At 44.3% G+C, this 15,586-nt stretch overlaps 1 protein-coding gene across 2 annotated transcripts in view; it reads left to right on the top strand.

Annotated features, from left to right (window-relative positions):
- The window catches only part of STAT1 (signal transducer and activator of transcription 1), a 1,065,817-nt gene that overhangs the window by 18,707 nt on the left and 1,031,524 nt on the right, over nucleotides 1-15,586 (top strand). For both annotated transcript variants that reach the window (XM_044304320.1, XM_044304319.1), the window contains exon 2: nucleotides 2,254-2,389. In XM_044304320.1, coding sequence (XP_044160255.1) covers nucleotides 2,262-2,389 — 128 coding nt within the window. In that variant the 5' untranslated portion in view covers nucleotides 2,254-2,261. The remainder of the gene's footprint in view (nucleotides 1-2,253; nucleotides 2,390-15,586) is intronic.

The following is a 15,586-nucleotide window of genomic DNA, read 5'->3' as shown; positions in this document are numbered from 1 at the left end:
TAATTTAAAACTATGTCCTCTTACAGTAGTTTTTTCTTCTTTTAAATATTCTCTCCTCTTTTACCTTGTTGATTCCCTTTATGTATTTAAAAGTTTCTATCATATTCCCTCTGTCTCGTCTTTCTTCCAAGCTATACATGTTAAGGTCCTTTAATCTTTCCTGGTAAGTTTTGTCCTGCAATCCATGTACTAGTTTAGTAGCTCTTCTCTGAACTCTCTCCAAAGTATCAATATCCTTCTGGAGATATGGTCTCCAGTGCTGCGCACAATTCTCCAAATGAGGTCTCACTAGTGCTCTGTAGAGCAGCATGAGCACCTCCCTCTTTCTACTGGTAATGCCTCTCCCTATACACCCAAGCATTCTGCTAGCATTTCCTTCTGCTCTGACATTGTCTGCCTACCTTTTAAGTCTTCTGAAATAATGACCCCTAAATCCCTTTCCTCAGATACTGAGGTTAGGACTGTATCACTGATTTTATATTCTGCTCTTGGGATTTTACTCCCCAGGTGCATTATCTTGCACATTAAATTTTAGTTGCCAGATTTTTGACCATTCCTCTAGTTTTCCTAAATCCTTTTCCATTTGGTATATCCCTCCAGGAACATCAACCCTACACATCAGCAAAAATACACACTTTACCGGCTATGTGATTCTGCAGCCAGCTCCCCGCCTCCTGTATATGAATTAATGAGAGATTTCTCTTCATTGGTGGCGCAGTGCGCCCCCCCCCACCCCCATCCCAGTATTAAAAACATTGGCGACGCGGTGCGCCCCCCCATTATTAATCATTGGTGGCAGTGGCCACAGGATCCCCTCTCCCCTGCTTTTCCGATCGGAGCACCAGCAGTGTAATGCTGGGGCTCCGATCGGTTACCATGGCAGCCAGGATGCTATTGAAGCCCTGGCTGCCATGGTAAGCTCCATGCTGCCGTGTGCACAAAGCACAGAGCAGCAGGGACCGTGTGAGCTCCTATTCACCCTGATAGAGATCTATCAGGGTGAATAGGACAAGGGTTCTAGTCCCTAAGGGGCTAAAAGTTAGTAAAAAAAAAAAAAAAACACACCAAAATATTAAGTATAAATGAAAAAGAAAGATAAAAAAAATACACATTAACAATAAACATTAATTTTCAGCAGATTTGTATAGGAATGGTTTTTTTTTTTTTGTTTTTTTTAAATAAAAAATTCCCAGAATATCGGTCGATCCCTACTGCACATGCTTAGTTTTATCCTTCAACTGCCTCCTGAGCTATGATGGGGAGAGCATGGACACAGCTCCTTAGCTGCATCAGAAAAGACGCACTCCTTGAGCTGCCAGCTCAATATAAATCTAGCAGACTAATGAATGGGGAGATCTTCGGATCCATGTGAGATGGGTTGGTTATAACTTTGCTATAAAGAGGGTTTCATGTACTCGATTATGTCTGACTTTCCTTTTTTACACTGTTCGTGGGACAGCCCCTTTAAGATCAGCGTGTAAGATAAGGGTTTCTGTCATCAGAAAAATGGGTATTAACATGGCTAACATTAGCAATGTGCTAATGTCAGCTGAACATAGCTATATTAGACCCATGCCACTATGTTCCACCGTAATTTAGAAAAACTAACTTTTATAATATGCAAATGAGCCTCTAGGAGCAGGGGGTTGGTTGCACCTGCTCCTAGATGCTTTGTTCGTTTACCTCTTTCCATGCCCTTCTACACTTAATTGACAGTGCCAGGCCAGCGTTGGTTTCCTGTCTGCCGGGGAAATCCTGCGCCTGCACTGTCCCGTTGAGGGAAGGACGTTCGCCGGGCGCAGTGAGGGAGCCGGCTGTCGGCGAACGTCCTTCCCTCATTGCGCCTGCGCTGAATATTGAACGGGGCGGCGCAGGCGCGAGATTTCCCCAGCAAACAGGAGGGTGGAAAGAGGTAAGCGAACGGAGCCTCTAGGAGCAGGTGCAAGGCCCCCCCTGCTCTTAGAGGCTCATTTGCATATTTTTTTAAAAAAATTTCTAAATAACGGCAGCACATAGTGACATGGGACTTTAGATAGTTATGTTCAGCTGACATTAGCACATCACTAATGTCAGCCAGGTTAATGCCCATTTTTCTGATGACAGAAACCCTTTGCTATACATATAGGGGGACATATATTAAAGTCTAAATATTGCCTTTGCATGCATTTGGTCAAAAAAAAAAGAAATACACTACTAATTAATTGATTATGCTACAATTTTATAAAAGCTGTGTTATATGTTTTATGTCCTAAGTATACAGGATGGCTCAGTGGTATGAATTGCAGCAAATTGATGGGAAATTCTTGGAACAAGTTCACCAGTTATATGATGACAGCTTCCCCATGGAGATACGTCAGTACCTGGCACAGTGGCTTGAAGCACAAGATTGGTAAGAGTGAAAAATATTTTATACTGTTAAACAATTTTATTTTCTGATGTAATGTTGCTGATTACAATTTTTTTTTTAGTGTCCTCTAAAGAATTATCATGCTTAGCACATACGATAAGGCTGTATTACAGAGCCTGATGTGGCAGACAATTGTCGGGTGGGAAGCTTTCCCTCCTGGCAATCTCCTGCTCGTTAGCGGAGTAAACCGTTGCTATTAAATGTAGCAATCACTATGCTATCTTTGTCCCCATGCTGTATACTGGTTTTCCAGTGGCAGATCATGATTAGACACCACGATCTGCTGCCTGGAAACGCTAATTTTATAACATGTCCATGTTTATAAAAAAAAATTGGATTGCCCGCTCGTTCATCGGGCATTTGCGGCAGTACAACACTGCAAGATTATAGCAAACTAGCTTTAATCTGCCCAAAAATCAACAGGTGTAATACAGGCTTTAGATAGTTTCTAGAGTTGCAAAAAGACAGATCAATCAAGTCCAAGCAATAATTGTACTATTTAGGTATCGCAAAGCAGTTGTTTTTGTTAGTTTTTCAGTGTTAGATAGATGGGGATCAAACCCATGGCGCTAACTAAAAACAGCTAAGTTGTGATGCTGGCAGACTGTAAACAACACACCCGGTAGGCACAGCTACCACAAAGTGTACCCTATCTCCCACTCCATTGCTCCGCCAGTCCATGAAAATCGGTGCCTCCATGTTTTTTATCCCGCAGGGCATAGCCGCTGGAGCCCTGTCCAATCCACTGTCCGCTTTTTGCGGGTCTTAACCCCTTCTACCCCGGCCAGTTTTCACCCTTCTGCCCAGGCCATTGTTTTGCAAATCTGACTTTATGTGGTAATAACTTTGGAACACTTTTACTTATCCAAGCCATTCAGAGATTGTTTTCTCGTGACACATTGTACTTCATGACTTCAATTTGAGTCAATATATTTTACCTTTATTCATGAAAAACTCCCAAATTTTAAAAAAAAATTGAAATATTCGCAATTTTCACAATTTCAATTTCCCCCGCTTTTAAAACATAAAGTGACACTTCATAAAATATTTATTACTTAAAATTCCCCATATGTCTACTTTTATATTGGCATCATTTTGTAAATTATTATTTTTAAGGACGTTAGAAGGCTTGCAATTTTAGAAGCAATTTATTAAAATTTTTACGAAAATTTCCAAAACCCACTTTTTAAGGACCAGTTTAGGTCTGAAGTCACTTTGTGGGGCTTACATAGTAGAAACCACCCAAAAATTAACCCATTATAGAAACTACACCCCTAAGTTACTCCAAACTGATTTTACAAACTTTTTCAACCCTTTAGGTGTTCTACAAGAATTAAAGGAAAATTGAGATTTTTGGCAGATTTTCCATTTTAATCCATTTTTTTCTTTAACCACTTCACAAGTTAGCGGAAAATGTTTTTTATTTTTTTCTTACAAAGTCTCATATTCCACTAACTTGTGACAAAAAATAAAAACTTCCATGAACGCACTATGCCCATCACAAAATACCTTGGGGTGTCTTCTTTCCAAAATGGGGTCACTTGTGGGGTAGTTATACTGCCCTGGCATTTTAGGGGCCCAGATGCGTGAGAAGTAGTTTGCAATCAAAATCTGTAAAAAATGACTGGTGAAATCCGAAAGGTGCTCTTTGGAATTGGAAAAATTTGGAAAATTTGCCCACCTAGGCTGCAATAAAGTGTCACACATCTGGTATCGCTGTACTCAGGAGAAGTTGGGGAATGTGTTTTGGGGTGTCATTTTAAATATACCCATGCTGGGTGAGAGAAATATCTTGACTAAAGACAACTTTTACCATTTTTTTTTTTTATACAAAGTTGGCATTTGACCAAGATATTTCTCTCACCCAGCATGGGTATATGTAAAATGACACCCCAAAACACATTGCCCAACTTTTCCCGAGTACGGCGATACTACATGTGTGACACTTTTTGCAGCCTAGATGCGCAAAGGTGCCCAGATTCCTTTTAGGAGGGCATTTTTAGACATTTGGATCCCAGACTTCTTCTCATGCCTTAGGGCCCCTAAAAAGCCAGGGCAGTATAAATACCCCACATGTGAACCCAGTTTGGAAAGAAGACACCCCAAGGTATTCAATGAGGGGCCTGGCGAGTTCATAGAATTTTTTTCATTTATTTTTTGGCATAAGTTAGCGGAAATTGATTTTTTATTTTTATTTTTTTCTCACAAAGTCTCACTTTCCGCTAACTTGGGACAAAAAATTCAATCTTTCATGGACTTAATATGCCCCTCAGCGAATACCTTGGGGTGTCTTCTTTCCAAAAATGGGGTCAGTTGTGGGGTGTTTGTACTGCCCTGGCATTTGAGGGTCTCCGCAATCATTACATGTATGACCAGCATTAGGAGTTTCTGCTATTCTTATATTGAGCATACAGGTAATGAGATTTTTTTTTTCCCGTTAAGCCTCTGGGCTGAAAGAAAAAAATGAACGGCACAGATTTCTTCATTCGCATCGATCAATGTGGATGAAAAAATCTCTGCCCAAAAAAAAGAGGGGAGATAGGAGCTCCGCCCAACATCCATACCCACTTAGCTGGTATGCCCTGGCAAACCAGATTTCTCCATCCACATCAATCAATGTGGATGAATAAATCATTGCCGGGATTTATTTTTTATTTTTTTTATATACAGAGTGTTTGCCAAAGCATAGGAACACCGCCTCCTCCTCAGTTCATATGCCTCGGCAAATGTATCTTTTACTGCAGAAGAGAAATCTCATCTTGCAGCGCCGTATACACCGACTTGTGTGTAATCTGACAGCAGCGCAATGCTTCTGTCAGAATGCACAACAGTGCTGCAGCTAGTCGATCGGTTGGTCCACCTGGAAGGTAAAAAAAAAAAGAAAAAACAAGGCCGCAACGCAATAATTTTATTAAATTTTGTGTCAAATCTGTTTTTATTGACAAAATAAAGAGCAGCAGATACATACAGTGTAAACAGAACACATAGCATTGCTTATACAGGTACATACAACGCCGAGCATATCGGCTCACAATGACAATCTGGTAATCTAGGCTCTTAGGCATCGGCCTGACAACACATGCTGGTGAGCAGATACAGTCGACTCAAGCAGTTCAGTTTATCTCCATATGTTTGCATAGAAAAGCAAGAGAGAGACATAAAACATAACTACAAAACACTCACACATTTAAGTATGAATAAGGAAAAAGGAAATAAATAACTAAGTCCTGCCTACTTGACTTCCAAGATTAGACCTAAGTTTCCTCGTCACCTAGATCGAAGGCTAAACTGAAGGTTCCACTCCAGCTTATACCGACTAATGAAATACTAAGTTCACCTTCCGGTATTCTTCCTACCTATTCTCCCTCACCCCTCCCATCCTTAGTATACTTAATCCATGGTCCCCAAACTTGCAAGTATTTATCTCTGGTATGGCAGGTCCATCCCACTAACTCTTCCATCCTGCAAATGTCATCCATTTTTTCATGCCACATTTTTAGTGACGGCGGTTCTGTATCTTTCCATTTAATAGGGATCAATAGCTTAGCAGCCGCAATCATATGTGTGGAGAGGTTCATTCTGCCCGGTCTGAAGACGGCCGAGGGTAACCACAATAGGACTAACTCCGGTGTCAGCTTCAGATTCACTAAGCAAATCTGGTTAATCAGTTTTTCAACCCCTTCCCAAAACCCTCTCAGACTCGGACAGAACCACCAGATGTGGGACAGAGACCCACTACCCTGTCCGCACCTCCAACAGAGATCATCCATCACTAACCCCAATTGATACAGCCATTGAGGAGTTCTGTACCATCTAGTGAGTATCTTCAGGGAATTTTCTTGGGTCAAAATGCATTTTGAGAATCCATGTGAATGAGATAAAACAAATCTTCTGTCACTATCATCCAGCACGCAATTCAGTTCTTTCTCCCAGGCTCCTATATATGATGGCAAACTGCTATTCTTATCTCTCAGCAATTGTGTATATATGAGTGAAATACATTTCGGGGGTGGTTTGGGTAGCAGAATATACGTCTCCAACCACGTAGGGTCCGCGAGTGGAACAAATCTGGACTTTTTGAACTTAGCACATGTGGCTTCAAAATCCCTGGCCTGAAGAAAATCCCACTTAGCACTTGTCCCTCCGCTAAGGGAGGCATAATAATCTACAGGGCTGGACAACTTTGCAAGGTCCCCTACTCTTACTCCGGGTAAGGACTTCCAAATGGAACTAACCTCAATCCGAGCTGTGTTCAGTACGTGGGGTAACAATCTGAGCGGCATCAAAGGAGACAGTCTCCCCTTCCCCATGTTAAGCGCTCCAGTTTTGTTGCAAACAATGACAGTGCTTTTCGTGAGCACACTGATCAAGGAATCCTTATCCGGCTTTTTGAAAGGGAACCATAGCATATAGTCCGCTGAATTTCCCAATAGGGCAAGTTCCATCTCTATATGAATGGGCGGGGGTGTAGATCTAGTCAAGGCCATCCATCTCTCTAGATGTATGGCTTGTATGTATTGATCTATATCTGGGAGTGAGATGCCACCCTGTTTTTTCCTCCTAGTAAGCAACCCAAAGGGGAGTCTAGCTTTTTTGTTCGCCCATCTATACCTCCCAATCAGTAATCTGATCTTAGATATATAATTAGCCGGCAAGTTTAGCGGGAGAGATCTAAGGGTGTATATTAGTTGAGGGAGAATATAGGACGTAACCACATTTTTCCTCCCTAGCCAGGAGAGGAAAGGTAAAGAGCTTTTGTTCAGAAAGGTTTCAATCCTTTTCAGCAGAGGAGGAAAATTTTGACTGAACAACAATCCAGGGTCCCTAGGTATATTAATGCCTAAGTACTTAATAGAAGTTGATGGCCACTTAAAAGGAGTCAACTCTCTAAGTTTAGCTTGCTGTGCCTGTGAGAGGGAGATCCCTAATGCTTCCGATTTGTCCATATTGATCTTAAAGTTGGACAACTCTCCAAATTTTTGGAAGGTACTCATAACCTCTGCCATAGCGTCTACTGGGTCAGTGAGCATAAGAAGTAAATCGTCGGCGAACGCCGCCATTTTATGGTTAAATACTCCCATGTGTAATCCTTTAAGCAACGGGTTTTGTCTAAATTTTAACAGTAAGGTCTCTAAGGTAAGTATAAAGAGAGTGGGGGAGAGTGGACACCCCTGTCACGTGCCGTTGCGTATTGAGAAGGCGTCCGACAGAGTCCCATTCACCATCACACGTGCAGGTGGTGAGGAATATAGTGAGAAAATAGCGCGAACAAACTGTTCAGGAAAACCAAATGCTTCCAGGGCGCTACGCATGTATAGCCAGCTGACTCTGTCGAACGCCTTTTCCGCATCAGTACCAAGAAGCACCAATGGGGATTTGTTCTTTTTAGCATAACAAACGGCATGGACTACCCTACTAACATTATGCCTCCCCTCTCTTCCTGGGACAAACCCCACTTGCTCCTCCCCCACAAGCTCAGGCAAAAGTTTGGAGATTCTGTTACTCAACAATTTAGCCCACCACTTTAAATCGGTGTTGAGCAGGGAGATCGGTCTATAACTCCCACAAGCCTCTTTATCTTTCCCCTCTTTATGGATCACTGTAATATGTGCCGCCTGAGCCTGTGGGGGCAGGGTCTCACCTCTTAGCAGAGAGTTACACAAACCTACAAATTGGGGGATAAGTATGTCTCTGAACTTTTTATAATAAGCGATAGGGAACCCATCCGGGCCAGGGCTTTTCCCCGATGGAATAGTGTCCAGAACTAGTGTCACCTCCTCTGCTGTAAAGGGTCTAAGTAAATCCAGGTTATTCGCCTCTGAGATGGACGGGATCTTAATGGAGCTCAAAAATTCCTTAATTTGCAAAGCCTTATCTATACCTGTGTCTTTATCTTTTAAATTATATAGGGATTCATAAAACTTACAGAACTCTCTGGCAATAGCAGGTGTGTTTAGTAGTCTATTCCCCTCTGAGGACTTTATTGCATGTATAAAGGACCTATCTCTCTGTTGCTTCAGGAGAGCGGACATCAATTTGGTGCTTTTATTACCGTGAAGGTAATGTTTAAAACGCAGGTTCTGGAGTGTTTTGGCTGTTCTAACATTGAGGATATCTTTCACTTGTTTACGTAAGGAAGCAAGGGAAACATACACCTCCTCAGTCCGCGACTTCTTATGCAGGCTTTCAAGCGTTGATATCTGCAGCAATAGAGAGTTCAGCTCTTTTAACCTATTCCTCTTCAACCTGGTGCCTAAGCTAATAAACTCCCCCCTGATTACCTCTTTATGAGCCTCCCATAAGATGGATTTTGACACCTGACCTGAGTCGTTATTCAAAAAATATTCACTCAGCTTCTGCGAAATAACTTGTGCATGTAGCGTATCATCTATTAGTGTGGTGTTTAATCGCCAAGTCCAGGTTCTATGTGGCAAGTCCGCAAGCTTCATCACTACGCTGACAGGAGCATGATCCGAGATAACCGCATTATCTATCTTGGCTTCTGTAACCAATGGAAGCGCTTGGTTAGATAGGAAAATATAGTCCAATCTCTGGTACGAATCATGTACTCTGGAGTGGAATGTATAATCCTTATCTTCTGGATGCAATAACCTCCAGACATCTGACACTCCTAGATCTGATAATGCGAAGTGAAGCTTGCGGAGTTGCTTAGTTGACAAGGTCCTGGACCTAGACGTGGTGTCTTTCATAGGGTCAAAGACCATGTTCAGGTCCCCTCCTACAATCAACAATCCTTCCACAAAAGGCTTCAGAATCTCAAGCGTCCCCAAGATCCATCTAATCTGATTGCAGTTGGGGGCGTATAGGTTCGCCATATTTACTGTTGAATTAAGGATTTTACCTTTAACCATGAGATACCTGCCTTCTGGATCAGCAATTTTTGCTAACATTTGAAACGGAATATTTTTCCCAATACCAATTGATACTCCTCTCGAGGCTGACGAATGAGACGCGTGAAACCATGAGGGGAAGTGTTTGCTAATCACATTAGGTATATGCATATGCCTAAAATGGGTCTCTTGTATAAAGGCGATGTCAACATGGCCCTTCCTTAGAGTGTGATATAATTGACTCCTCTTTTGAGGGATATTGGCGCCATTAACATTAAGGGAGTAAACCTTCATTTCAGCCATATTCAAACATAAATTTCTCTAGGTGGTAAATAGCATTATGCATGTCAAGCAGGGCAGGGCAGGAACAGTAACTACTATGGTTAACTATGAACATAACAAAGGGCTATAGGGCCCAATGGCGGTCTCGCCGCCGTAACTCTCACCCTGGACAAGAAATCAAGGCCAGCGGGTAGAGGGGGGGGGGGGGGGGGGGGTGTAGTGTGTGGAAAAACCACATAAAACATCACCATAAACTCGGCCTCTCAAGCTTATAAAGAAACCCCCTAATCACAATATTAAACTGTAAAAGAACAAAAGGGTTAAAACAAGTAGATTCAAGTTAGTATTAACCCCTAATCGAATGGAAAAGCACAGCAGCTTCAGTGTTGGACTAGGCATGTAAAATTATTCACAGGGTATAGCAACACAAACTAAAATGAAATTAAAGAAGAGTGGAATAGGAATACACTTCTCTTAATGGATCTAAGTCCTGCACTTCAGGTGATCCTCTTCTTCGGCGAGCGACTTTTACCAGCTGGCTGCCAGTGTAGATTCAGCGGGAGCTGGGGAAGATCTGGCGGGAACGCTGTCGGGAGCCATGATGGAATTTCCAACGGCTCCATCTGTTAAGCCTCCCATACCTTAGGTAAGTCCTCTGGCGCACGAACCGTGAGCTGACGGCCATCAATATTGGTTGTCAGTCCAAAAGGGAAGAGCCATTTCACCGGATACTTCTTCTCCCTCAAGGCATTTGTCAGTGGACGGAATGCTCTCCTTTTAGCCAGCGTGCTAGCCGCCAGGTCCTGGAATAGTAGGATCTTATGTCCTTCTAAAAGAAGGTCTCCCGTATCTCGTGCGGCTTTAAGCAAGGCTGCTGTGTCAAGATAGTTCAGGAGAGCACAAACCACATCTCTCGGCGGATCTGTGGCCGACGGTCTCGGTCTTAAGGCTCTGTGTGCTCTTTCGATAACGATGGCATCTGCACGTTCTTTGCCTATAAGCAATTCAAATAAATGGCGCACAGTAGGTGTTATCTCTTCTGCAGGGATCGACTCAGGTAAGCCTCTCAGGCGTATGTTCTTCCGACGGCCCCTATTCTCCTGGTCTTCCAGGCATAAGAAAGCATTATTTACCTGCTTACAGACCGAAGCAAGTTGAGTTTGCAATCCTGCACTGTGCTGCGTCATGAGGGAGTGTGAATCCTCCAGGGCCTCTACTCTGTGGCCCATATGCAGGACCTCTGCCTTAATGTCCGACAGCTCTTTTAAGACTGGAGTCAGGGCTTTGTCCAGTGACTGGGCCAGCGACTGCTGCAGGAAGGCTCTAGTGATCGGCAGGGCGTCACGGTCGCTGAGAAGCTCGGAGCAGGCATCAGAGCTTTCACCCTCAGTCATCTTCCCGCGTCTCCACTGATGGCGTGGCTCGTGTTGCCTTCCCTCGATCCGGCAGGGAAGAAACCTTCTTGCTGAGGTATTTATTCATATCGCTCTGTGAGCTTTTTAGTTTCGGGGTACTCTCCACTTCTCCCCTTCTTTCTCTACCAGTTTTCCCCATGAATGCGATGGGTAGCTTTGAAACAGGCTAAAAGACCGGGCTAATGGTGCGGAGCTCAGTCGCACACGTCCTCCACCATGCTCAGTCGGCTCCGCCCCCCCCCCATTTTATTAAATTTTGAACAGAACATATTAACTTTTAACTTTTTTTTGAACTGAACATTAACCCTTTTTGCTTACTGGTGATTTTATTTTATTTTTTTACCTTTTATAGGACAAACCTCTCCTTCCCCATGGGACAATGTGCAAAGCGCAAATCGCCCAAAGATGTGGCGAAGTGCGTTATGCACTTTGTCCCAGGTGAAAGGAGACGTTTGCAGCAGCTCTGTGTGAATGGGCCCTAATAGCCCTGTGTGCCTGTCCTGGTGAGATGTGATCCCTATGCTAGGTGTACCTGTGTGTGGTACTTCCGGAAACACTCCCCTAAGCATAGGGCAGGGTGGTCAGGGCAGTCAGGACATAAATAGCGGGTGTCACACCTTATTCCACTCCTGCTACAGACACGACATCTTTTTCAGGGTGACGGTTGGGTTGAGGTACCAGCAACGACACTGGGGAAATGTCACTCGTGTAGACGGCTAACTACACTGGTGGATGGGGCCACGGAACCTCCTGGGTACAGGAGGTTCTCGATGCTCTCTTCAGGAAATTTGAGGAAGGATCCTGTTCTCCCAGCCTTACTGTAGAGAACAAAACTATTATACAGAGCCAATTGAATCAAATATACAAACCCCTTCTTATACCAGCGTCTGGTTCTGCGGGAAACTAAATACGGAGACAACATCTGGTCATTGAAGTCCACCCCTCCCATGTGAAGGTTATAATCGTGGACTGAGAGGGGCTTTTCAATGACACGGGTTGCTCGCTCAATTTTATTGTCGTGTCTGCGTGAATGGAGGAGAGCATGTAAATGTCACGCTTGTCTCTCCATTTCACCGCGAGCAGTTCTTGGTTACACAAGGCAGCCCTCTCCCCCCTTGCAAGACGGGTGGTAACGAGCCGTTGGGGGAAACCCGCACGACTAGTTAGTGCGGTGCCACAGCAGCCAATCTGTACTAGAAACAAATGCCTGAAGAGGGCCTCACTTGTGTAGAAATTGTCCACATAAAGATGGTACCCCTTGCCAAATAAGGGTGGCACCAAGTCCCAGACTGTCTTCCCACTGCTCCCCAGGTAGTCAGGGCAACCGACCGGCTCCAGGGTCTGATCTTTTCCCTCATAGACATGAAATTTGTGGGTATAGCTTGTTGCCCTTTCACAGAGCTTATACAATTTGACCCCATACCGGGCGCGCTTGCTTGGGATGTATTGTTTGAAGCCAAGGGGCCCGGTAAAATGTATTAGGGACTCGTCTACGCAGATGTTTTGCTCTGGGGTATACAAATCTGCAAATTTCAGGTTGAAATAGTCTATGAGGGGCCGAATTTTGTGGAGCCGGTCAAAAGCTGGGTGGCCTCTGGGACGGGAGGTGGTGTTGTCGCTAAAGTGCAGGAAACGCAGGATGACCTCAAAACGTGCCCTGGACATAGCAGCAGAGAACATGGGCATGTGATGAATTGGGTTCGTGGACCAATATGACTGCAATTCATGCTTTTTGGTTAGACCCATGTTGAGGAGAAGGCCCAGAAAAGTTTTAATTTCGGAAACTTGGACTAGTTTCCACCGGAAAGGCTGGGCATGATAGCTTCCCGGGTTGGCGGTTATAAATTGTGTGGCATACCGGTTTGTTTCGGCCACGACTATGTCCAAGAGCTACGCAGTCAAGAACAGCTAAAAAAAAATCCCAGGGCCGACCCGATCTGAGCTGTCTCAACCTGAACTCCAGACTGGGCGGTGAAAGGGGGAACTACAGGTGCGGCTGAAGTTGGGGACTGCCAATCAGGATTTGCCAGCACCTCAGGGATTCTAGGGGGTCTACGGGCCTGTCTGTGCGGTGGCTGTGACGGGGTAACTACTGCACGTGCCACCATACCAGCTTCAACTGCCCTTCTGGTGCTCGCCACTTCACCAGGTTGTACGGCAGTGCTGGTACTAGGTCCAGTTAGGGCTGCGCTGCTGGTGTATGCCTCACCACGTAATCAGACAGCACCAGCCCCACTCTGCTGCCCTTGAAGCGGATCCTGCGCAACCTGTGGTCTAGCGACACAGGGCCGGGTACGCCTGGTGCTATCGCGGACCTCAACTTCCTCGTCCGAACTTTGGGTCAGACTGCCACTGCTTTCTACAGTTTCATATTCTGACCCGCTAGATTCGTCAGATGAGGGTTCCCATTCCTCATCCGACTAGGTCAGAAGCCTGTAGGCCTCTTCAGAAGAATACCCCCTGTTTGACATTTGGGCAACTAAATTTAGGGGTATTCCCTGAGACTACCCAAGAAAAAAATCAAGCCTGTCTTACAAATGGGAGGCTAGCGAAGTACCGGAGGCCGCTGCGGTTGATAAAAAATATTGCCGCAGCGCGTGTAAAGTGAATGTGCAGTGATTAAAAAAAATATAATAATTTGTCACTGGGGCGGGTGTGGGCGACCGATCAGGCCTGATTGGGCAAACACTGCCTTTTGGGTGGAGGGCGAACTAAAGTGACACTAATACTAAACTGCCTAACCAAGGGGCCTAAACTATCCTAAAACCTAACGGTCAATACCAGTGTAAAAAAAAAAGTGACAGTTTACACCGATCACTTTTTTCCTTTCACTAGTGATTGACACGGGCGATTAAAGGGGTGATCAAAGAGTTAATTGGGGTGCAGGGGGTGATCTGGGGCTAAAGTGTAGTGTTGGTGCTACTCACTGTGAAGCCTGTTCCTCTGCTGGATCCAACCGACCAAAAGGACCAGCAGAGGAGCAGGGAAGCCATATAACACATCATATTTACTAATATGATGTGTTATCTGGCTTCTCATTGGATTTTTTAAAAAATCATCAGCTTGCCAGCCACGATCATTGGCTGGCAAGCTGATGACACGACCCCCCTTGAAGAAATGCCGGCCTGCATTGCGCATGCGCCGGCCGGCTAAGCGCGTCATCTCGCGTGACACTTTTTTGCAGCCTAGGTGGGCAAAGGGGCCCACATTCCAAAGAGCACCTTTAGCATTTCACAGGGCATTTTTTACACATTTTGATTTCAAACTACTTCTCACGCTTTCACCGCACAAGTGACCCCATTTTGGAAAGAAGACACCCCAAGGTATTTCGTGATGGGCATTGTGAGTTCATGGAAGTTTTTATTTTTTTGTCAAAAGTTAGTGGAATATGAGACTTTGCAAGAAAAAAATAAAATTAAAAAAATCATCATTTTCCGCTAACTTGTGACAAAAAATAAAATATTCTAGGAACTCGCCATGCCCCTCACGGAACACCTTGGGGTGTCTTCTTTCCAAAATGGGGTCACTTGTGGGGTAGTTATACTGCCCTGGCATTTTAGGGGCCCTAATGCATGAGAAGTAGTTTGAAATCAAAATGTGTAAAAAATGCCCTGTAAAATCCAAAAGGTGCTATTTGGAATGTGGGCCCCTTTGCCCACCTAGGCTGCAAAAAAGTGTCACACATGTGGTATCGCCGTACTCAGAAGAAGTAGGGCAGTGTGTTTTGGGGTGTATTTTTACATATACCCATGCTGGGTGAGAGAAATATCTCTCTCAAAGTCAACTTTTACCATTTATTTTTTATACAAAGTTGTCATTATAGAGAGAGATTTCTCTCACCCAGCATGGGTATATGTAAAAGGACACCCCAAAACACATTACCCTACTTCTCCTGAGTACGGCGATACCACATGTGTGACACTTTTTTGCAGCCTAGATGCGCAAAGGGGCCCAAATTCCTTTTAGGAGGGCATTTTTAGACATTTGGATCCCAGACTTCTTTTCGCGCTTTAGGGCCCCTAAAATGCCAGGGCAGTATAAATACCCCACATGTGACCCCATTTTGCAAAGAAGGTATTCAATGAGGGGCATGACGAGTTCAGAGAACTATTTTTTTTTTTTTTTTTTTTTTTTGGGCACAAGTTAGCGGAAATTGATGATTTTTTTAATTTTATTTTTTTCTTGCAAAGTCTCATATTCCACTAACTTTTGACAAAAAAATAAAAACTTCCATGAACTCACAATGCCCATCACGAAATACCTTGGGGTGTCTTCTTTCCAAAATGGGGTCACTTGTGCGGTGAAAGCGTGAGAAGTAGTTTGAAATCAAAATGTGTAAAAAATGCCCTGTGAAATGCTAAAGGTGCTCTTTGGAATGTGGGCCCCTTTGCCCACCTAGGCTGCAAAAAAGTGTCACGCGAGATGACGCGCTTAGCCGGCCGGCGCATGCGCAATGCAGGCCGGCATTTCTTGTCATGCGGACAGACGGATCCGTCTTGTACATTTTTTCATATTTTTGCCGATCTGCGCATGCCGGAACGACGGATCCGGCATTCCGGTATTCTGAATGCATGGGGATAAAACTGATCAGTTTTTTTCCGGTATAGAGCCCCTGTGACGGATCTCTATGC

This window comes from Bufo gargarizans, chromosome 8 (genome assembly GCF_014858855.1).
Source record: "Bufo gargarizans isolate SCDJY-AF-19 chromosome 8, ASM1485885v1, whole genome shotgun sequence".
NCBI lineage: Eukaryota > Metazoa > Chordata > Amphibia > Anura > Bufonidae > Bufo > Bufo gargarizans.
The sequence above is the reverse complement of the archived record's forward strand: the minus strand, read 5'-3'. Positions and strand labels throughout refer to the sequence as shown.